The sequence below is a fragment of the Lithobates pipiens genome, unplaced genomic scaffold, assembly GCF_037356315.1.
Source record: "Lithobates pipiens isolate NorthernLeopardFrog02 unplaced genomic scaffold, aLitPip1_a1.2 Scaffold_16, whole genome shotgun sequence".
Classification (NCBI taxonomy): Eukaryota; Metazoa; Chordata; class Amphibia; order Anura; family Ranidae; genus Lithobates; species Lithobates pipiens.
The window spans coordinates 653,211,061-653,235,833 of NW_027507748.1; the positions used below are offsets into that span (position 1 = coordinate 653,211,061).

Below are 24,773 nucleotides of genomic sequence, written 5' to 3' on the forward strand. Positions count from 1 at the left end.
GGTGACACAGACCCTAAAACCTAACTTATATCACCTGCCAAATGATCAGAGGGTTAAACCTTTATTAGGTAATAAACGGCAGGTGCCCTGATGCTATAAAAAACAAACGAACTAACCAGCGTCACCCATAACAGTTATACGGTGATCGCTGGTGAAAGGGTTAACTAGGGCGCAATCAGGGGGTTAAAACCTTTATTAGGTAGTATATGGGGGTACCTGATGCTGTAAAAAGCTGACGGCGAACCTTAATACTTACCTGACTAACTAGTGTCACCTGTGACACTAATACAGCGATCAGAAAAATTATCGCTTAGTGACACTGGCAACAGGGGGTGACCACGGGGTTAAACCTTTATTGGAGGGGGGGTTAGGGGGTACCCTAGACCTAAAGGGGGCTAAACCTAACTGTTCTACCACTTATAATAGTCACAATGCACCAATGCAGTAATCAGTAAAAAAAATAAATAAATGCTATTGGTGTCACTGTGACAAGGGATGCAGGGGAGTGATCGGGGCGTGAAAAGTGTGCCTGCGGGTTCTACTGTAAGTGTTTGGTGCAAACTCACTTGGATGTCTTCTCTCCACAGGAGCCGGAACGAAAAGGCTCCACGAGGAGAGATGACATCACTTCCTCTGCCACTGTTTACATTACAGCAGCAGAGGAAGCTTTTCATTTGCCGGGAGCGATCGCGAGAGGGTGGCCATGAATCAGTGGCCTCCCCCTCAGCACGGATCACTCACGCAATGATGTTGACCGCCTCCGGCACCGGGAGGGGGGCGCGATGCTCCCCCCGCTGGTGGGAGGCAAGTACCCATACGTTGCTTTGCCTGCTCGTGCCATTCTGCCGACGTATATCGTTCGTAAGGTGGTCGGCAAGTAGTTATCAAGGACCAGTCACTGCTGCTCTCTCTCCTTATGCAGGGTGGCTGGTCTTGTCTCCGCCCCCTCCAGTCATTTTCTGCAGGCAGCCTGTAGTGGGTGGACCTGCTGGGCCCCTCCCACAGCTCTGCTCTCTGCACAGGGCATGTGATGATGTCACTGCTACTTATTTATGGCAATATCTGGGTATTTGATGCACAAAACGTGCATTTATATTCATTGTGACTACTGAGGAATATAGTTAACTGAAAGCTTTTGTGTTCGGAGTTCAACTTTAAGAATGTGCGCCATAAACTAACCTCTGAAATCTGACTGGCTGCTATAGGCAACACATATAACTTTTCCCTTTTTATCACCCTCACAGAGCTCATGTCTGTCATAAACCAAATTCCATCGCTGTCCTTCATGGTGTACCTTCCTATAAAAGTGTGAACCCCCACCAGTTTACTTGCGGAGGAATCATTGCTGTTAAGATGGAAACCTCTTGTTAAAATGCTGACGTGTAGGAGAATGTGATACAAAGAGGTGTTATAACAGTTCAATAGTAAAAAAAAAAAAAAAAAAAAAAAAAAAAAAAAATCACAAGGCTGCAAGTAGGTTTACCCAACTAGAACTCTGAAGTCATCTCACTGTATTAAGGACTTGCATAGTCTATAAGAACAGAACTAAGAAAAACATTGATTATATTTATTACTATTTGATTACTGCTAACTATAAAAATTATTTTAATTAGTACCATTTTAATTATTATTATGAAATTATAAGACAAAGTGGAGTTGTTGCCTATAGTGATGAATTTGTTTCATTATTGTGCCGCCCAACATCGCAGTGAATGCAGCGTACATTTTGCACACTTCAAATAAAGTTAGTACAAAAAAAAGGGGGGGGGGGGAGCAGTGTGATGCGATTAATCGTGCATCACACTGCCCCCTTGTGCAGGTTACTAGTTTTACGTTACAGAGAAGGACTAGTACTAAAATGATTGCTCTCACTCTAATGATCGTGGCGATGCCTCACATGTGTGGTTTGAATACCGTTTTCATATGTGGGTGCGACTTATGCATGCGATCGCTTCTGCGCGTGAGCTTGGTGGGACAGGGCTCTTTCATTTTCTTTTTTTTAATTTTACTTGTTATTTTTTATTTTAACACTGTCCATTAAAAAAAATAATAATAATTTGGGTCACTTTTATTCCTATCAAGGAATGCAAACATCCCTTGTAATAGCAAAAAAAGCACGACTGGACCTCCTTAATGTGAGATCTTGGGTCAAAAAGACTTCAGATCTCATATTTCCACTTAAATGCAATAAAAGAAAATAAAAAAAAATTTTTTTTTTCAATAACAAAAAATTTCCCCTTTAAAGTGGTTGTAAACCCTCCCCCACAACTTTGTCCCATTTAAATCAGCATAAAAATCCCTAATGAGCACTGCTTGTAGATATCTCCTTACTTGCTTAGTATTGTTGTAATCCTTTTTGTTCTTTAGAATGACGTCACTGAGCATGCCCAGATCTCCCCTGATTTACGCCACACTCTCTATATCTTATCTATCTGTTATCAGGACTTCCTACAGCACACAACATTGAACTCCCAGGAGGCTGCAGAATCACTCAGAGCTTCCTCCTACACACCATGTGACATCACATGTAGTGTAAAGCAGGGCATGGGACAGCATTACTGCAGTCTTATCAGCTGAAGCTGATAGGACTCATACAGGCAAACACTATGTAATCAGCACAAGTAAATACTATGAAATAAAACATGTCAGCTGTGAACAGGGAAGCAGGATTGCCATAGAAACGTTGGATTGAGAAGGAGGCTTGGTTAACAGTACAGGAAGTGCTCAATGTAAGGGCGGAAATACACTCCACTGTAGCCCCTGAAAACAATACTTAAGATGGCGCTGCCTAACCCCCTGGAAACAAGTTTTTTAAAGTTTCTTTAAACAGTAAGTAATATGCGATTTAGGCTGGATTACAGTGGCTATAGTTTGATAATTACTTATTATAATGGACTAAATGAAAAGAAGCATCAGAGTGGGAGAGTTTACTTCCTCTTTAAGACCATTGGGCGGAAGTGACGGCTGTGTTTTGTCCATTTCTCTATTGGAGAGATTTCCAAATCACTGCGTGTCAATAGAAAGTGACTATAAATCTTCCTAATAGTGATCCAAACCTTTCCCACTCTATGCAAAAAAGATTTAAAAAAAAATGGCTACAGTTTGACTTTAAATAAAAAAGACTACAAGACAGATACAGATTCCTCCAAATTGTTGGTAATAAGTTTGCCACCAATGATTACTTTATTAACACATATTATGATTTTGATAAAAATATAGGATCTAAAGGAGAGCAATTTGTAGCAGCAAATGACAATGTAATAATGTTGCACAAGGTGCACCCGAAGCTATGAAAAATTGCTTCCTAGCACCAAGGTGCCAGCGACTATAGCAACAAATCACTGTTAACCGCTGGCATTAGGGATTTGTAATGGTGAGGGATCACTGCTCCAAATTTGCCCATGTGACATCAGCCTTGTTCCTATTTTCTCACCCAACAAATTAAATTCAAAATACTAACAACTTGCAAAGCCATCCACAATTCGGCCCCCAGCTACATCACAACTTAATCTCAAAATACCAACCAAATCGTTTTCTTCATTCCTCCAAAGACCTCCTGCTCTCTAGCTAACTAGTCACCTCCTCCATAATCGCCTCCAGGACTTCTCCCCAACCTCTCCGACTCTCTGGAACTCCCTACCCCAATCTGTCAGACTGTCTCCTATTCTGTCTACTTTTAGACGATCCCTGAAAACCCATCTCTTCTACCTTTAGTACCACTTGACCCTCCCTTTTAGATTGTAAGCTCTAATGAGTAGGGCCCTCTGATTCCTCCTGTATTGAATTGTAAGTGTACTGTCTGCCCCCACGTTGTAAAGAGCTGTCTGCCCCCACGTTGTAAAGAGCCCCCCACGTTGGCACTATATAAATCCTGTGTAATAATAAAAATATTTTTCCTGAACTCTGTTAGGCACTGACCAGTTCTCCTGCGCTGTGATGGAGGTAGGTGGGCTCTCTGAAACTTCTCTGTGGCTTCTTGAAGTTTTATTTTCCTTTGCTGTAGGATCTCCTCTCGTAATCTCTGTTCCTTCAACTCCTCTTCTTTACGTTTGTCCTCAAGAGCTCTAAGGAGGCAATAAAACAACATTCATAAACCAATAATAATGTAAAAGGTAACAATCAAAAAATGAAATGAACCTTAGATAGTCAACATGTCAACAAGCTGCTGTGGTTGGAGAATGATGGAATATGCAGTTCTTACAACCAGAAATACCTTGTTCAATAAAAAGCTGGGAAGAGTGGAGCATTTAACTCAAACTGAAATGGAAGTTTCAGGATTTGCATCAAATCTCTGGGCGCCAGCTATATAAGCCAGGCAGATGGCTGCGCTGTCACCGATTCTTATAAAAGAAGAAGCTAAACCATACCTTTACTGTAGCTAAGCCGATGTGGATAACAAGCTTTCAACACTACACAGGTATATCCTCGTGTGCATGTTGTTACTCGACAGTTGAAATGTCCAGACAAGCAGAAGACAGTAGAGACATTTATTATTATGACTAATATACGTAATAATGTACAGTACGTGGTGTGTCGTTAGAGAACCACAGCACACACACGTGTTGTGTACAGGGAAAGGAATGCAATACAGAGGTTGTCACAGAAGCTGGAACATTTGTGCGCTGAAAGCTTTTTTTTACAAATGTTTTATGGAATTAATGACCATTACATGCAATTCATAAATCGTATGGGAAAGCTATATATAGCTATAGGTTTAAAAAACACACCACAGTAATGTGTAATATCGAGCTCTGTTGATGAATGGCTTGTTAGTTGAGACAATTAAGGTGGAACTAAGGGCAGGATAAAAGAAAAATAACTTGTTCCTGCCCATTAATAGTATAATACTGCTTTGAAAAACTCAAAAATACCACATTCTGAAAGGTTTAGAGTCCAACAAATTTACCACTTTTTACACACCATTACTTACTAACACCTTATGAGATGTGGGGTATGCAAGTCACTGGTCAACTTACAGGTTGTTGCTGGGTCCTCCTGTCAAACACCTTATATGACAGCATGGAAATCAGAGGTTAGAGCAGGGGTAGGGAACCTATGGCTCGCGAGCCAGATGTGGCTCTTTTGATGGCTGCATCTGGCTCTCACCTCTCAATCCATGGATTGCGTGGTGTGCTGATCCGTGGATTGAGCCCATAGAAAAAGCCGCAGCTTCAGCCTAGCTCCGGAGCTGCGGCCATCTTAGTATATCTGGCGGCGGCCTAGGTGAGCGGCGCGCTGCCGTCATCATCACCCACCTCAACTGCTCATGGATCTGCCTGCCTGTGTAGTGGTAAGCAAGCAGACAATCATAGGGGAGATATGGATATTACAGTGGGGAGATGACTTGGATATTACAGTTATAATTGAAATTAGTCGATTAATCAATAAAAAAATAAAAATAAAAAAATAGTTTTAAACATATTGTATGGCTCTCGTGGAATTACATTTTAAAATATGTGGCGTTCATGGCTCTCTCAGCCAAAAAGGATCCCTACCCCCTGGGTTAGAGGGTCATATTCTGCGGTAAAGTGGTTCTGTAGATGCTCCAGTCTTCCTTGGCATTTTAAATGTCTGCCTTATTGAAGTTAACTTCAAGGTTCTGTCGGGGTGATAACTAGTTCCCACTAAACTTGTTCCCTGGAAATTCTCCATTGTGCCTTAAGGGTTGTGATCATCAAGAAACTTACCTACCCATATTGTGGGAATGTCCTATAATCCAGGGTTATTGGAATAGAATATCAAACTGTCATTTCACAGTGGCTCACCTGTTGATCATCTCCTGCTCGTTAGTCAAGCCCACAGAAAGCCCTTTCTGGCTATAAACTGCCTGGTTCTTTTCATCAATTGCCTTTGCCTTGCTCAACATATCTAGAGACTCTCTGCTGTGTTCCTGTTGAAGACTTGCCTGGCTGACCTCCCTTTTGTTTCCCGATCCCGTTTGCTGCCTCTGACTAATCTGATCTATTGGCTTCCTGATTTCCTAGCTTGTTCTGACTACCCAATTTGGCTACCGAACACCCTGGCTATGTTTTGACTATGTTTACCAGTTGTACCATTTAATTAAAAGATGTGTTTCTTACTGCATTTTCTGTCTCCCTCTGTTTATTGCTTCCTGACATGAAAACAGGAAATTTGTGTCTAAGCACTCCATTCCGCTGCAGCTTCGTGCCACTCCACTTGCCATTTAAGCTATTGCTGGGAGACCTCTACAGCCCACCCATGTGACTCATGAGACTGCTCCATTGACCATGGCTGTAGGGGCTCTTCACCATGAGATAATCCAATTGCAAGTCATTTCCTCTCCTCATTATTCAGTGATTATTGGTTATCCTAGGTTACAGAGACACAACCCCTCTTTTGATTGGCTTTGTGCTGAGGTTCTTTCCTGTCGCCAAAATGCAGTAAGACATGTTTTTGGAAAGTGGCTAAGGTCTTGTGCACGTCTTCCCTCTCCTCCTTGCCAGAGGAGCAATGCAAATTTAGCGATGTCTTTGACAAGGGTCAAGCCGGTAGTTTGCCTCCACACCAGTTGTATGATTGCACAATAGACCTTCAACCTGGTGCTATGCCTCTCTGTAGCTGGGTTTACCCTTTGTCTATGTCGGAGGATAAAGCTATGGAGGACTATGTTGCTGATGCGCTTTCTCGAGGGTTCATCCGCAAATCCTCATCTCCTGCTGGTGCTGGCTTCTTCTTTGTGAAGAAGAAGAGTGGTGAACTGAGACCTTGTATTGATTATGGGGGTCTCAATCGCATCACAATTAACCACTTCCCGACCAGCGCACGACGATGTACGTCGACAGAATGGCACGGGCAGGCATATTGGCGTACATGTACGTCCAATATTCGTTGCCGCCGTGCCATCGGGAGCGCGCCGCCGGCGGCGCGCTCCCGCGCTGGTCGGGACCCCCGTGAGTCCGGTCGCGGGACCCGCGGACTCGATCGCCGCGGGCATCCCCGCGATCGTCTCACGGAGCGGCCGAATGGAGGAAATGCTGTATAAACAACATTTTCCCATTCTGCCTAGCAACTAGTGACGCTGATCTCTGCTCCATGTGATTGGAGCAGAGATCAGTGTACACTAAATGACAGCCCAACCCCCCCACAGTTAGTAACACACCCCTAGGAACACTTAACCCCTACACTGCCACCCACTGGTTAACCCTTTCACTGCCAGTGTCATTTACACAGGAATCACTGCATTTATATAGCAGTGATTACTGTATAAATGACAATGGTCCCAAAAATGTGTCAAAAATGTCCGATGGGTCCCCCACAATGTCGCAGTCACAATAAAAATCGCAGATCGCCGCCATTACTAGTAAAAAAAAAAATAATAAAAAATAATAAAAAATTATTAATAAAAATGCTATAAAACTATCCCTATGTTGTAAACGCTATAACTTTTGCGCAAACCAATCAATAATCGCTTATTGCGATTTTTTTTACCAAAAATATGTAGAAGAATACGTATCGGCCTAAACTGAGGGAAAAAAATGTTTTTTTATATATTTTTGGGGGATATTTATTATTACAAAAAGTAAAAAATAATGCGTTTTTTTCAAAATTATCGCTCTATTTTTGTTTATAGCGCAAAAAATAAAAACCGCAGGGGTGATCAAATACCACCAAAAGAAAGCTCTATTTGTGGGAAAAAAAGGACGTTAATTTTGTTTGGGAGCCACGTCGCACGACCGCGCAATTGTCAGTTAAAGCGACGCAGTGCCGAATCGCAAAAAGTGGTCTGGTCTTTGACCAGCAAATTGGTCCGGTCTGAAAGTGGTTAAGAACGCCTACCTGATAATGCTGAGTACGGAACTGCCTCAAAGGAGCAACAGTTTTTACAAAGCTTGATCTGAGAGAGGCATACAATCTTGTGAGTATCAAGGGGGGCGATTAATGGAAAACTGCATTTAACACCAGGACAGGACTTTCCAAACACTTCGTAATGCAGTTTGGTCTTTGCAACACTCCTACAGTCTTTCAGGAATTTATCAACGATGTCCTCTGAGATATGTTGCAGCAATGCGTGGTGGTTTATCTCAACAATATGCTCAAATATTTAAAATCCCTAGAGAGCCATCACACAGATGTCTCCCGTGTGCTACAGAGGCTGAGAGATAATAACCTGTATTGTAAGTTGGAGAAGTGCAAGTTCCATCGTGAACAGGTTACATTTCTGGGTTGTGACATTTCTCCTGCCGGTTTTTTGATAAACTACAGATAATTTCTCTGGGTCTAACAGTGGCCTCAACCCATAGGTCTAGGTCCATTACAAAGTTTTCTTGGCTTTGCCAATTATTATCGGAAACGTATTCGGAACTTCTCTTCTCTGGTCAAACCCCTGACTGATATGATCAGAAAGGTCGATAACCCACAGAATTGGTCTCCGGATTCCAGTAAAGCCTTTGAGTCTCTCAAGGCTGCCTTTGTTTCAGCTACTGTGTTGGCACATCCTGATCCTACTCTACCCTTCATTCTTGAGGTTGACGCATCGGAGACTGGAGTGGGCACCCTTCTGTCTCAGCGTCATACCTCTGAGAATGCTATGCATCCTTGTGGCTACTTTTCTAAGAAAATGTCTCCTGCAGAATGCAATTACGAGTTTGGGGACAGAGAATTGTTAACTATCATTTTAGCTCTTAAAGAATGGAAGCATCTCCTTGAAGATACCACTGTGCCGGTCCTCATTTTGACTGACCATAAGAATCTCACATTCTACTCTGAGGATAAACGCTTATAAGTGCAGTGGTTTTTTTTTCTGTCAAGTAGGGTTGTCCCAATACCACTTTTTTAAGACAAAGTACAAGCACCAATACTTTTTTTCAAGCACTCGCCAATTACAGATATATTTTTTTTAATGTCACGTAGGTAGTGCACATAGGTCTGCGAGTGCACGTAGTTCTGCGAGTGATCTGGGAGTGTACGTAGGTCTGTGAGTGGTCTGCGGATGAACGTAGGTCTGTGGGTGAACATAGGTCTGCGAGTGGTCTGTAAGTGCATGTAGGTCTGCGAGTACCTGTGTTTTGTCTTGTTGAGTACCTGTGTACTGTCTTGAGTATTAGTTGTTAGGTAATTTGGACAGGGTACAATCTCCAATCCTCATTAAATGTAATAGGTACAATGCCTTGTGATTGTAGAGAGGCGACTTGTTGTACATCTTGTGGCACGTATGCATTCCTTGATCATCCGATCAAGGGTGAATACTTCTGTGCAAAATGTAAGTGTATTGTTTCCCTGTAAGCCCAGGTTCCTTATCTGGGGAAGCAACTGCCAGCACCGAGAAGTCCCTCCATACTAAAAAAGAGCCAGGAATGCACATGGCAGGTGTCGGCAGGGGCCAGCGGGGGGGGGGGGGGGGGGAGACAAAGAGGTGCAGGTACTAGCAACGAGTGGATGGGTGACAGTCAGGAAGGGTAGAGGGGCAAGTGCCAGGGAGGCCGATCCAGGGCTGGAGGATCCCAATAAGTACGCTCCATTGAGTGACATTGGTGATCCCAGCCAGTAACCAGCACTGCTGGAGCTGAGGGACTCTCCTAGCTGCCGGGGAAAGAACTCCTCCAGTGATGGTGGAGGGGAAGTGAAGGGAAAGGAAAGACAGATTCTGGTGGTAGGGGACTCAGTTCTTAGAAGGACAGAGAGGCCAATCTATAACAAAGACCTGAAGCGTCGAACAGTATATTGTCTACCAGGCGCTTGGGTTCGGCACATCATGGATCTGGTGGACAGATTACTGGGAGGGGCTGGGGAAGATCCAGCTGTCATGGTGCACGTTGGCACCAATGACAAAGTCAGAGGCAGATGGAGTGTCCTAAAGAACGATTTTAGGGACTTAGGAGCTAAATTGAGGAAAAGGACCTCCAAGGTAGTATTCTCAGGAATACTACCGGTACATCGAGCCACATCAGAAAGGCAGAGGGAGATTAAGGAAGTGAACTAGGTGCTGAAGAGCTGGTGTAGTAAGGCGGTGTTTGGGTTCCTGGAGGACTGGGCTGACTTCTCAGTGGATAACCGGTACTATAGAATGGATGGACTGCACCTAAATGAGGAGGGTACAGATCACCTGGGAATGAAGATGGCTGAAAAGTTAGAGGGGTTTTTAAACTAGGCGATGGGGGGGAGGGTGCAGAGGTAGCGATAGTCAGCGCAGAACAGAGGGTAGTATTGGGGCATTAGTGGTAGGTTGACCAAAGCACATAAACCCAAGGTAAGTATAGTAGCAAGTCCTAGTTGCAATCTTGAAACACCCAATAAGAGGATAATATGCGACCGGTCTAAACTACATGGCATGTTCCCCAATGCCAGGAGCCTGGTGGACAAGATGGCAGAACTAGAGATATTGTTGTACAAGGAAGATTTGGATTTTGTGGGAATTTCAGAGACCTGGTTCAACAGCTCTCATGATTGTCTGGCAAACATTCAAGGGTACACCCTTTATCGCAAGGATAGAGAAGGTAAAAAAGGGGGAGGGGTATGCCTATATATCAAGAATAATGTACAAGTGAATGTGAGAGATGACATCACTAAGAGAGCTAGGGAGGAAGTGGAATCCTTATGGGTAGAGCTTCAAAGGGATGAAGCTAAAGGGAAAATAATACTGGGAGTATGCTATAGGCCCCCTAACCTGAGGGAGGAAGGGGAGACTGATCTTCTATCACAATTTGGATTAGCAGCAAGGATGGGAAGTGTTATCATAATGGGGAATTTTAATTATCCAGACATAGACTGGGCTGAGGGAACTGTGCATTCATCTAAGGCTAGCCAGTTCCTAAATGTCTTGCAGGACAATTTTATGGGTCAGATGGTAGACGCACCAACTAGAAATAAAGCTTTACTGGATCTACTGATTACCAACAATACAGACCCCTGATCATGGATGTGGAAATACAGGGCAATTTAGGGAACGGCGACCATAGGTCAATTGGCTTCTGTATAAATCACACAAATAGGAAACATAAGGGGAATACAAAGACACTGAATTTCAAAAGAGCCAACTTCCCTAAACTACAAACTTTACTAGAAGGCATAAATTGAGATAAAATCTTAGGAACAAAGAATGCGGAGGAGAGATGGGTTTGCTTTAAGAGCATATTAAATAAGGGCATTAGCCAATGCATCCCATTGGATAATAAATTTAAAAGAGAGAACAAAAGTCCTGGATGGTTTAACTCCAATGATAAGGACGGCTAAGATAGAACATGAAAGACACATAACGGAGAAGAGCAAAAAAAAATCCCAAGAAATTCTTTAAGTATTGTGGCAGCACGCAGGTAAAGTCACCTGGTTGTATCCAGGATGGGAAATATGTGTGCCCTAGATTCAGGCTTTATGCAGACTTTTACAATTAGAGGGGAAGAGTTAATGAGCCCAGCTGAAGTAAGTGGGCTCATTAAGACCTCTACAAAAAACCCCAGCATGCTTAGGGAGATGCTCCATCCTGGAACCAGTTTTGTGTTGTATAGACTGGGGAGTGTGACACCTGTTCTGTGCGGTGAGTTAACGCCTGTGTGGCAAACCTCTACAACAGAGACAGGGACTGGTGCAGCACAAGGCTGCACTCAGTTGTTAGATAGGGAATCTAAGTGTGTAATTAGAGGTCAAGCTGACCAGGATTTATTTTCATGTTTTATTTTTGTTTGGCTGTTATATGTTTCACTGCATGTAGCATAAATAAGCCGCATCTTTTGTTTTTTATGCACCTACAACGCTGTCTGCTGTGCCTGATTTTGTGTTGTGAACCCATCCAGGGGGTCACACACACCCGCTGCCGAGCTAACCCCTCACAGTTGGTGGAGAATTTTGGCAGTTTTTTTTATTTTTTTGTTAAGGCCAGCATGGAGGAGATACTGAGACAGCTGGCTCTAGCAAATGCAAACCAGCAGCAAGCAAATGCAAATCAGCAGCAAACAAATGCAGGTTTACAAAAGAGCCTTGCAGCCCAGCAGCAGACAAATGCAACTTTGCAGCAGAGTCTGGAAGCTCAGCAGAAAGCTCTCCTGCAGAGTTTGGAAGCTCAGCAACAAGCCCAGCAGCAATCTGAAGCCCGCTTCATAGACCTGTTGCAGAAGCAAGAGCAGAGTTTTCAACGGCAAATAGAGACATTAATACAGCAACGTCCGCAGACCAATGAAGCAAGTGGTTACAATAATACCGCATCCTTTGGTGTGAGCCGTTTACTGACAAAAATGACTGGAGAGGATGATCCGGAGGTGTTTTTGACCACATTTGAAAGGACTGCTGAAAGGGAAAAGTGGCCTAAGGAGCAATGGGCTGGACTGGTGGCCCCTCTGTTAACTGGGGAATCGCAGAAAGCTTATTATGACCTAGAGCCTGACCAAGCAAAAGACTATGTGGTGCTAAAAACAGAAAAATATTGGCACGGCTGGGTGTCACCCTGGCCGTCCGGGCTCAGCGTGTGCATAATTGGACTTTTCAGGTTGGAAAACCCCCCAGGTCTCAAATGTATGATCTCATTCACCTGAGCAGAAAGTGGCTGCAGCCAGAGACTTTGACCGCACCAAACATTGTGGAACGTGTGGTTATGGATCGTTTCCTGAGAGCTCTTCCTACTGCCATCCAAAAATGGGTAAGCCATGGAGACCCAGAAAATGCAGATAAACTTGTGGATCTGGTTGAGAGGTACTTGGCTACAGAGAACCTGACCACCTCTTCCAGGGACTCACGGACTTTCTACCCTAAGACCAGATCATCCCCAGTGGCGGGTAAGATGACTCCAAGGGGTGAGGGTGGAGAGAGTGAGAGGGTGGGAGTTCTACCTAAGGTCTGGCGGGAGCAGCCCAGGAAGCCTATGCTGCAAGAGGCAGCGAAAAAGATTATTTGCTACCGCTGCCGGCAAGAGGGACATACTGCAGCCAATTGCCCCGTTGTGGATGAGCCTATGCAATGTGACTTTATAAGGGAGAGACGTCAGTCGCTGTTTGCGACAGTTGCATGCACTGCCATTCGGGGACCTGAGAAACATTTATGTAAAATGTGTATTAATGGTAGAAATGTTGATGTGTTGCTGGATTCAGGTAACCTGGTAACATTGATAAAAGCTGAATTAGTTACTACAGAGGTCTCTGGGAAGAACAGGGTGGCTGTTATTTGTGTGCATGGGGACACCCGAGAGTATCCTGTAACTTCAGTGTTTTTTGAGACCCCCAAAGGTAACCTCTCTCATCAGGTGGGGTTAGTGTCTCACTTACCACATGATGCTATTGTGGGAAGGGATTTTCCAAAATTCTGGGAACTCTGGGATTGTCCTGAGCCCCCCACTGGTGCCCCTATAAACCAGGAAGATGACCAGAATTCCTCTGGGAGTGGTGAGGACTCTCCTGAATTTCCCTTGTCGGTATTGGCGGGGGAAACTCGAGAAACTGGGGAGGAGCCAACATCCTCAGATGAAAACATGCCGTCTGTGGAGTTTTCGGATCTTGAGGTTCACAGGGAAAATTTTGCCACAGAACAGTTAAAAGACCCCACTCTAATAAAGGCACGGGAAAATGTGGTGAAAATAGATGGCGAGTTAGTGAACCCAGATAAGACTTGCACTTATCCTTACTTCACTATGGAAAGGGACCTGCTGTATCGAGTGGCTCAAAGGGCAGAAGAAACCATTGAGCAACTTGTAGTGCCCAAACCTTACAGGAAGTTGGTGTTAGAATTGGCTCATGGGCACATTCTGGGAGGTCATCTGGGGACAGAGAAAACCAGAGAGAGGATATTGCAGAGATTCTATTGGCCTGGGGTCATGAAGGAAATAGAAAATTATTGTTCCTCCTGCCCGGTGTGTCAGAAGTCGGCACCTATGCCACATTTCCGTAACCCGCTGGTACCTCTTCCTATCATTGAGGTCCCCTTTGAAAGGATCGCAATGGATTTGGTAGGTCCGATAATGAAGTCCGCCAGGGGGCATCAGTACATTTTGGTTATATTGGACTATGCCACCCGTTATCCGGAAGCAATTCCTCTCCGAAATACCTTGGCCAAAACCATAGCCAAAGAGCTATCTCTTGTTTTTAGCCGCGTGGGTATTTGTAAGGAACTGCTTACGGACCAAGGTACACCCTTTATGTCCCGGGTTATGAAAGAATTATGCAAGTTGTACAAAGTGACGCAATTGCGTACATCTGTGTATCACCCCCAAACAGATGGGTTGGTTGAAAGATTCAACAAAACCCTAAAACAAATGTTAAAGAAGGTGGTGGATAGAGATGGAAAGAATTGGGACTGTCTAATACCCTATCTGATGTTTGCCATTAGGGAGGTACCCCAATCCTCTACGGGTTTCTCACCCTTCGAGTTGCTCTATGGGAGACACCCAAGAGGGCTGCTGGATATCGCCAAGGAAACTTGGGAAAATTAGAGTTCTCCTCACAGGAGTGTGATTGAGCATGTCGCCCTGATGCAAGATAGAATTGCACAGGTAATGCCAATTGTAAAGGAACATTTAACCCAAGCGCAGTTAGCACAGCAGAGAGTGTACAACCGTGGGGCCAAGACCCGTACTTTTTCCCCGGGGATAGGGTCTTGGTGCTAGTCCCTACGGTTGAAAGCAAATTTCTGGCCAAATGGCAAGGTTCATATGAAGTAATTGAAAAAATTAGTGAGGTGAACTACAGGGTTAGACAGCCAGGAAGGTGAAAGCCGGAGCAGATCTATCACGTCAATATGCTGAAAGCCTGGAGGGATAGGGAATCCCTAGTCGCAGAGACTTTGTCACAAGTACAGCCTGATTGCTTAAGCCCCATACACACTATCAGATTATCTGCTGAGTTTTTCCTTCAGATTTACCAAAACCATGTAGTAGAAGGGCCTGCCTGATTGCATACACATTGAAACTCCTAAGGTTTGTCCTCCTATTATATGGTTTTGGTAAATCTGAAGGAAAAACTCAGCAGATAATCTGATAGTGTGTATGGGGCTTTAGTCCCTGAGGTTGGAATAGCAGACACCTTATTGAAACCCCAACAACAGGAGGTTAAAGAGTTTGTACTTCGTAACAAAGAGATTTGCTCTGAGCTTCTGGGACAAACATCTGGCGTAGAGCATGACATTATCACCCCACCAGGAGAAAGGGTAAAACTAAAACCTTATAGAATACCAGAGGCCCGACGGGAGGCAATACGTGGGGAGGTTCAAAGGATGCTGGAATTGGGTGTGATAGAGGAGTCCCAGAGTGACTGGTCCAGTCCTATCGTACTAGTGCCCAAACCTGATGGGAGCTGGCGGTTTTGTAACGATTTTCGACAATTAAATAAAGTTACAAAATTTGACACCTACCCCATGCCGCATATAGATGAGTTGATTGACCGGCTGGGAACAGCCCGATATATGACAACTCTTGATCTCACCAAAGGGTATTGGCAAATTCCCCTGGCCGAGTCAGCCAAGGAGAAAACTGCGTTTGTAACCCGAGATGGGGCATTCCAATATAAGAGAATGCCGTTTGGGTTACAGAATGCACCGGCAACAACATTCCAGCGGAAAATGGATAAGATTCTGAGGATCCATCAGAAATATGCTGCAGCTTACCTGGATGATGTGATTATCCATAGCACAGACTGGGTCTCACATTTGCCAAAAGTACAAGCAGTCCTAGACTCTATCCGGGAAGCTGGGTTTACGGCCAATCCAAAGAAGTGTACCATTGGACAGGAGGAGGCCAAATATCTTGGGTACACTATTGGGAGGGGGGTGATAAAACCCCAAGTCAATAAAGTCGAGGCCATACAGAGTTGGCCACGTCCCAACAGCAAGAAACAGGTACGAGCCTTTCTGGGAATCGCTGGCTATTATCGACGATTCATTCCCCATTTTGCTTCTCAGGCTGTGCCCCTCACCAACCTGACAAAAGGGAAAGAGTCGGTCATGGTTAAATGGTCCCCAGAGGCTGAGGAAGCATTTCAGTCCTTAAAAACAGCCTTATGTAGCCAGCCAGTGTTGTACTCACCAGACTTCTCGAAGGATTTTGTTGTACAAACTGATGCATCAGACGTTGGGTTAGGAGCAGTGTTATCCCAGGTCTGGAACGGGGAAGAGCACCCAGTCATTTACCTCAGCAGGAAGTTGAAGTCCCATGAAGTAAATTACGCCACGATTGAGAAGGAATGTTTAGCAGTGAAGTGGGCTCTAGATTCCCTTCGGTACTATCTGCTAGGTAGGCACTTTGACCTGGTGACTGATCACGCTCCTTTAAAGTGGATGGCTCAGAACAAGGAGACCAATAGAAGGGTAAATAGGTGGTTCCTGGCCCTACAAGAATTTAACTTTACAGTTAAGCATCGCCCTGGTGTTAAAATGGGGAATGTGGATGCTTTGTCTCGGATATATGCGCGTCTGACTGCTTGTGTTACAACCCCAAGGTTGAAACAAGAGGGGGGGGGGGTATGTGGCAGCACGCAGGTAAAGTCACCTGGTTGTATCCAGGATGGGAAATATGTGTGCCCTAGATTCAGGCTTTATGCAGACTTTTACAATTAGAGGGGAAGAGTTAATGAGCCCAGCTGAAGTAAGTGGGCTCATTAAGACCTCTACAAAAAACCCCAGCATGCTTAGGGAGATGCTCCATCCTGGAACCAGTTTTGTGTTGTATAGACTGGGGAGTGTGACACCTGTTCTGTGCGGTGAGTTAACGCCTGTGTGGCAAACCTCTACAACAGAGACAGGGACTGGTGCAGCACAAGGCTGCACTCAGTTGTTAGATAGGGAATCTAAGTGTGTAATTAGAGGTCATGCTGACCAGGATTTATTTTCATGTTTTATTTTTGTTTGGCTGTTATATGTTTCACTGCATGTAGCATAAATAAACCGCATCTTTTGTTTTTTTTGCACCTACAACGCTGTCTGCTGTGCCTGATTTTGTGTTGTGAACCCATCCAGGGGGTCACACACACCCGCTGCCGAGCTAACCCCTCACAGTATGTAAATAGTAAAAAAGGGAGGACAGACCATATTGGCCCCATAAAGAATGAGGAAGGACATCTGGTTACAAAGGATAGGGAGATGGCGAAGGTATTGAATTTATTCTTCTCCTCAGTCTTCACGAGGGAATCGGGGGCTTCAGTAACCAAAACTACAGTGTTTATCCTCAAGACATATCACAGGAAGCACCTCCATGGTTAACAGAGGACAGAATTAAAATTAGACTTGGGAAACTTAACATTAATAAATCACTGGGACCAGATGGCTTGCACCTAGGGGTACTTAAAGAACTCAGTCAAATAATTGCCAGACCATTGTTTCTAATTTTTACTGACAGTGTACTGACTGGAATGGTACCAGCTGATTGGACCAATATTTAAAAAGGGCCCAAAATACATCTCTGGGAATTATAAATGTAAAAATGTAAAATGCATTTGGGTGGCAAAAATAGGAATGAAATATATACACTGGGGGGGAGAACCTCTGGGGTAGGGATGAGCTTCGTGTTCGAGTCGAACATACGTTCGACTCGAACATCGGCTGTTCGCCCGTTCGGCGAATTCCGAACGTTATGGGCCATTCGCGCCAAATTCGTGTGGCGCTCACGGCCCACAATGCACTGCGTCATCGCAGTGCATTGCTGGCTCATGATTGGCCAAGCATGCACTGTGACCCCGCATGCTTGGCCAATCACAGCGCCAGCAGCGAGGAGAGCCATGATTGGCCACAGGCAGGATGCCTGTGGCCAATCATAGCTCAGGCTGTGTAGTACACGCCCCACACTATATGAGGCCGCCAGCGCGGCGGCCTAGTGTAGTGTGTTGGCGTCTGAAGCAGTTAGTGGGTGTTCTGTGTACCTTCAACACAGTACACACCGATCGTTATCGGCCGATTTTCGATCTTGCTCTTCTGTAGTGGTTGTTGTCTGTGTGCCCTGACCGCAGTATACACCGCTATATTCACCTCACCTATATAGCTAGTGATCTATCTTTTATAATAGAGCTTGCAGTCAGTAGTGTTAGGAGCTTGTGCGTGCTGTCTGCGTGCTCTGTACCCAGTACACACCGCTATATCCACCTACATAGCTCTTCTCTATTTGAGCCCACTTGCCATCTGCAGGAGTTATTGGAAGTTGTGTGTGCCTCCAGCACAGCACAGTATACATCTGTATATACCCCTTTATCTCTGGTGTTCTATAATAAAAGGCATCTGCAGGAGTTAGTGGGTTTTTTGTGCCTCCAGCACAATATACACCTGTATCTACCCTTTATTGCTGTTCTCTAATAGAGGCATCTGCAGGGCTTAGTGGGTGTTGTGTGACTCCATTACACTGCTGTTTTACCCAACTCCCTTCAGGCCATTGCCATGTCAAAGAGAGGCAGACAGGCGCAAGCCAATAAAAGAGGGCAAGCAGGCTCTGTGTCTAGAGACAACAGTGCTGGTCGTGGACGCGGTGCATTATCATCAGCACGTGGCCATGGGACACGCTTGTCCTTCTTTTCGGCAGCTGGACATGTTGAACCGCAACATGCCAATGACTTGGTAGAGTGGATGACCAAGCCCTCCCCCTCCTCCTCCTCCTTCATCCTCCTCATCCTCTCTCACCCAGTCTCAGGGTACTAGCAAAGCAGCTGCCAACGCATCATCTTCCCTCCTCTCAATGTCATCATCAGTGACTCCTTCCCTAGACCCACCACGTCCTCCTGAGGAGTCTCCTGAACTCTTTGAGCACAGTGTTGGGTACATGCTCCAGGAGGATGCCCAGTGTTTTGTGGGCTCTGATGATGACACTCAGCTAGAGGAAGGCAGTAGCGTGAGCGCAGAGAGAGGGGATGCTCAAGAAGGACAGCAATCTGGCAGTCATGTTCCACAAGCTGCAGCATACTTCCAGGTTTGCTACAGCGATGAAGAGGGAGGGGATGATGAGGGCACTGACTCCACGTGGGTGCCTGGTAGGAGAGAGGAGGAGGAGGCACATGTCCAACAAGGCAGGATGCCCTCCGGGGGCCAGCTTAGGGGCAGCACACCGACTGAATCACACCGCAGAGCTCCGCCTGTGCAGGGCGCTGCCTCTGCGCGTTATTCTAAAAGTTCTTTGGTGTGGGCCTTTTTTGAGACGAGTGCATCAGATCGCACCGCTGCTATTTGTAACATATGTCTCATGCGTATTTCGCGTGGCCGAAACATCAGCCGCTTGGGCACCACATGCTTGACCAGACATAGGTTCACCTGCCATGCAGCTCGTTGGCAAGCGTACCTCAAAGACCCACACCAAAGAACAAAGCGGACCTCTCCTTGCTCCTCATCAGCTGGCATCTCCAACCCCACTAGACCTTCAGTCCTCTCTGAAACCTGCTCTGAGAGGAATGAAGGTGTAGAATTAGGTGTGTCACAGCCAAGTGCTTCCGGGAACTCTGCTAGCGGTACACCCACGTCCGATTATAGCAGGCAAATGTCCCTGCCCCAGCTGCTGGACCGGCGAAAGAAGTTCACTCCCAGCCATCCACATGCCCAGAGGTTGAATGCTAGCTTGGCTAAATTGCTAGCACTTCAACTGCTGCCTTTTCAGTTGGTAGACTCGGCCCCCTTCCGTGAGTTTGTACAATGTGCGGTTCCTCAGTGGCAGGTCCCCAAACGCCACTTTTTCTCACGGAAGGCGATTCCGGCTCTCTACCGGCATGTGGAAGGCAATGTCCTTGCCTCGCTGGACAGGGCGGTCAGGGGTAAGGTGCATATTACCGCTGACTCATGGTCCAGCAGGCATGGACAGGGACGTTACCTGTCATTCACGGCCCATTGGGTCACTCTTCTGGCAGCTGGGAAGGATGCAGGACAAGGTGCAGTAGTGTTGGAGGTTGTTCCGCCACCACGCCTCCAAAATGCTACTATTGGTTGTGACACACCTCTCTCCTCCACCCCCTCCTCTTCTTCTTCCTCCATGGCCTCTTCCAGTACTCTGTCCTCAGAACCAGCGGTGCTCCGTAGGCGTTCCAGGGGCTACGCAAGTACGCAGGCAAACCGATGCCATGCCGTGCTTGCGCTGGTTTGTTTGGGGGACAGGAGCCACACTGGGGCGTATGTTTTGTCAGCTCTGCAGGGGCAGGCCGAGAGGTGGTTGACGCCATGCCAGCTCAGGCCAGGAATGGTGGTTTGTGACAATGGCACCAACCTCCTCTCCGCCCTCCGACAGGGACAACTGACCCATGTGCCCTGTGTAGCTCACATCCTTAACCTGGTGGTGCAGCGGTTCTTGGGCAGGTACCCCGGCTTACAGGATGTCCTGAAGCAGGCCAGGAAAGTCTGTGTGCATTTCCGCCGATCATTTAATGCCTGTGCTCAGCTGGCTGAGCTCCAAAAGGAGTTGAACCTGCCCAAGAACTGCCTTATATGTGACATGCCCACCAGGTGGAACTCAACGTTGGCCGTGCTGCAGCGGCTGCACACGCAGCAGAGGGCCATCAATGAGTACCTGTGCGACTACGGCACCAGGACAGGGTCAGGGGAGCTCGGTTTTTTCTCACCACGCCAGTGGGGCATGATCAGGGATGCATGCACTGTCCTGTCACCGTTTGAGGAGGCCACAAGGATGGTGAGCAGTGACAGTGCATGCATCAGTGACACTGTACCTCTTGTCCACCTCTTGGAGCATACGCTGTGTGGAATAATGGACAGGGCACTTGAGGCAGGAAGAGGAGGACTTCCTTGCCTCTCAAGGCCCCCTTTATCCAGACAGTGTTCCTGCTGTGCCACCCATCACACAGGAAGAGGATGAGGAGGAGGAAGAGGAGGATGATTGTGTCAGCATGGAGGTGGAGGCTGGCACTCAGCATCAGCAGCAGCAGCAGTCTTGTAGGGATGGTTTACAGTCCCAAGAAACATGTGGACTTGTACGTGGCTGGGAGGAGGTAGCTGCGGATCATGTTGCCCTTAATGACCCAGAGGACTCCGGACCGAATGCCTCAGCTAACCTACGCTCCATGGCCTCCCTGATCCTGCAAAGCCTGCGGAAGGATCCTCATATTCTTCGGATCAAGGAGAGGGACCATTACTGGTTGGCCACTCTCCTTGATCCACGGTACAAGGGTAAGGTTGCCGACCTTATCTTGCCATCGCAGAGGGAGCAGAGGATGAGACATCTCCGGGAGGCCTTGCAGAAAGGTCTGTGCAATGCGTTCTCAGAGACTGGGAGGTTACAAACTCCTGGTCCTGGACAACGTGTTGCTGAGGCATCGGTCAGAAGGAGTGGTGGAGAAGGTGGCCGTCTGACTGATGCTTTCAGACAATTTTTTAGTCCGCAGCCCCAAGGTATGATTGGTTCCAGCAACCATCGCCAGCGTCTGATTTACATGGTGCAGGAATACCTAGGGGCAAGGTCAGACTTGGACACCTTTTCCACCGAAAATCCACTGGCTTACTTGGTCTTGAGGATGGATCACTGGCCAGAGCTTGCACAGTATGCAATTGAGCTACTGGCCTGTCCTGCATCCAGCGTTCTTTCGGAACGCACCTTCAGTGCTGCTGGTGGCTTTGTTACTGATCACAGGGTGCGCCTGTCCACCGAATCAGTTGATCGACTGACCTTCATCAAGATGAATCAGTCTTGGATCACCCACAGCTACCAAGCACCTGAAGCTGATGTAACCGAATAATTTTTTTTGAAATATCACATCCCTTCAAGACTGCCTATGCTGATGCTGAGTGACTGTCCTGTTATGTTGATTGTCTATCCTCTTCCTCCTCCGCTGATATGTTGGAAGAACATTTCTGGTTCTGGGTGATGCCATCAGCCCAATTTTTCTGCCCCTGTTTAACAGGGGCGTTTAAGTACAATTTTTGATGCAATGCTTTGCAGCAGGGCTAATTCCTGCAATAAAACTAGAGTGTATGGGAGAGGTTGCAGTGTCGTGGCACCAGCACCAGTGCCTAAGGCCCAATTTTTCTGCCCCTGTTTAACAGGGACATGTAATTACAATTCTTGATATAATATTTCACAGGAGGGCCCGTTCCTGTGCCCACCCAGAGTAACTGTGAGGACTTATAGTGTTGTGGCACCAGCACCACAACCACCAAAGGTCAATTTTTCTACCACTGTTCAACAATGGCATGTAATTACAATTCTTGATATAATCGTTCACAGCAGGGCGCTCCAGCGCCCAGCAAGAGTCACTTTGAGGGCTTACAATGTTGTGTCAAAACCAACACCTTGTTCCGCCATTTCTGCAGAGCATATAGGGCAGGCCCCTACTTTCAAACATCCAACTTACAAACATCTTCTACTTGCAAACGGAAGGAGACAACAGCAAGTGAGATGAAAAAAGATGGACGACAAAACAAATTATACAGGGGTGATAACCCTTCCCTATGTTTTCCAAAAAGCTTAAAAATAGTTTTTTTGACTGGAGCTACACTTTAAAAATGTACCAGTTAAAAATTACAAACAGATTCAACTTAACACAACAAACCTACACAGTCCCTGTCTTGTTTGCACCACCTGTATACTGCTGTTCTGAGTATATAGGGCCTGGGGGCCACACAAATTTCCTTTTTTTAATATGGGTACAGGGTTCCTCTTGATATGCGTACAAGACCCAAAGGGGCTGGTAATGGGCAGGGAGGGCTACCCATGCCATTTTTCTCAATGGTTTTCAACCATATTGCAGGAACCAGATATAACATTAAAACCGCAAGCAGTTTTCAATGATGTTATTTCTGTTTAATGTCATTTTGTGCAGGGACTGTTCTAAACATGGGAAACACGTGGCACTTCACAGGCATACTACAGACACCCCCCAGGCACCATATTTAAAGGAATATTTCACTTTTTTTTTCACTTTAATCATCATTAAAATCAGTGCTCCCGCCAAAACAGCCATTTTTAAAAACATTTTAGGCATTGACCCATGTCCCCTGGGGCAAGAGCCAGGTCCCCAAACCCTTTTTAGGACAGTATCTTGCATATTAGCCGTTAAAATTAGCACTTTTAATTTCGAACGTTCGAGTCCCATAGACGTCAATGGGGTTCTAAAGTTCGTTCGAATTTGGGGTCCGTTCGAAAGTTCTGGTGCGAACCGAACCGGGGGTGTTCAGCTCATCCCTACTCTGGGGGAATCTAGGATGGAAAAGGACCTGGGGGTGCTAGTAGATGATAGGCTCAGCAATGGCATGCAATGCCAAGCTGCTGCTAACAAAGCAAACAGAATATTGGCATACATTAAAAAGGGGATCAACTCTCCCACTCTACAAGACTCTGATCCGGCCGCACCTGGAATATGCTGTCCAATTCTGGGCACCAGTCCTCAGGAAGGATGTACTGGAAATTAAGTGAGTACAAAGAAGGGCAACAAAGCTGATAAAGGGTCTGGAGGATATTAGTTATGAGGAAAGGTTTCGAGCACTGAACTTACTCTCTCTGGAAAAGAGACGCTTGAGAGGGGATATGATTTCAATATACAAATACCATACGATTCCGGCTCTCTACCGGCATGTGGAAGGCAATGTCCTTGCCTCGCTGGACAGGGCGGTCAGGGGTAAGGTGCATATTACCGCTGACTCATGGTCCAGCAGGCATGGACAGGGACGTTACCTGTCATTCACGGCCCATTGGGTCACTCTTCTGGCAGCTGGGAAGGATGCAGGACAAGGTGCAGTAGTGTTGGAGGTTGTTCCGCCACCACGCCTCCAAAATGCTACTATTGGTTGTGACACACCTCTCTCCTCCACCCCCTCCTCTTCTTCTTCCTCCATGGCCTCTTCCAGTACTCTGTCCTCAGAACCAGCGGTGCTCCGTAGGCGTTCCAGGGGCTACGCAAGTACGCAGGCAAACCGATGCCATGCCGTGCTTGCGCTGGTTTGTTTGGGGGACAGGAGCCACACTGGGGCGTATGTTTTGTCAGCTCTGCAGGGGCAGGCCGAGAGGTGGTTGACGCCATGCCAGCTCAGGCCAGGAATGGTGGTTTGTGACAATGGCACCAACCTCCTCTCCGCCCTCCGACAGGGACAACTGACCCATGTGCCCTGTGTAGCTCACATCCTTAACCTGGTGGTGCAGCGGTTCTTGGGCAGGTACCCCGGCTTACAGGATGTCCTGAAGCAGGCCAGGAAAGTCTGTGTGCATTTCCGCCGATCATTTAATGCCTGTGCTCAGCTGGCTGAGCTCCAAAAGGAGTTGAACCTGCCCAAGAACTGCCTTATATGTGACATGCCCACCAGGTGGAACTCAACGTTGGCCGTGCTGCAGCGGCTGCACACGCAGCAGAGGGCCATCAATGAGTACCTGTGCGACTACGGCACCAGGACAGGGTCAGGGGAGCTCGGTTTTTTCTCACCACGCCAGTGGGGCATGATCAGGGATGCATGCACTGTCCTGTCACCGTTTGAGGAGGCCACAAGGATGGTGAGCAGTGACAGTGCATGCATCAGTGACACTGTACCTCTTGTCCACCTCTTGGAGCATACGCTGTGTGGAATAATGGACAGGGCACTTGAGGCAGGAAGAGGAGGACTTCCTTGCCTCTCAAGGCCCCCTTTATCCAGACAGTGTTCCTGCTGTGCCACCCATCACACAGGAAGAGGATGAGGAGGAGGAAGAGGAGGATGATTGTGTCAGCATGGAGGTGGAGGCTGGCACTCAGCATCAGCAGCAGCAGCAGTCTTGTAGGGATGGTTTACAGTCCCAAGAAACATGTGGACTTGTACGTGGCTGGGAGGAGGTAGCTGCGGATCATGTTGCCCTTAATGACCCAGAGGACTCCGGACCGAATGCCTCAGCTAACCTACGCTCCATGGCCTCCCTGATCCTGCAAAGCCTGCGGAAGGATCCTCATATTCTTCGGATCAAGGAGAGGGAC

The 24,773-nt window shown here is 46.6% G+C and overlaps 1 protein-coding gene across 3 annotated transcripts in view; it reads right to left on the minus strand.

Moving 5' to 3' along the window:
• Positions 1 to 24,773, minus strand: part of CEP126 (centrosomal protein 126) — a 132,109-nt gene that overhangs the window by 54,063 nt on the left and 53,273 nt on the right. The window contains exons 1-2 of one of the 3 annotated variants that reach the window (XM_077484398.1): positions 4,368 to 4,685; positions 3,919 to 4,064 (exon numbers count right to left, since the gene is read on the minus strand). Coding sequence is in view for 1 of the 3 variants with exons in the window: in XM_077484397.1 (XP_077340523.1) it covers positions 3,919 to 4,064 (146 nt within the window). In the remaining 2 variants the exon portion in view is untranslated. The other 2 variants (XM_077484399.1, XM_077484397.1) reach the window with 2 other exon arrangements.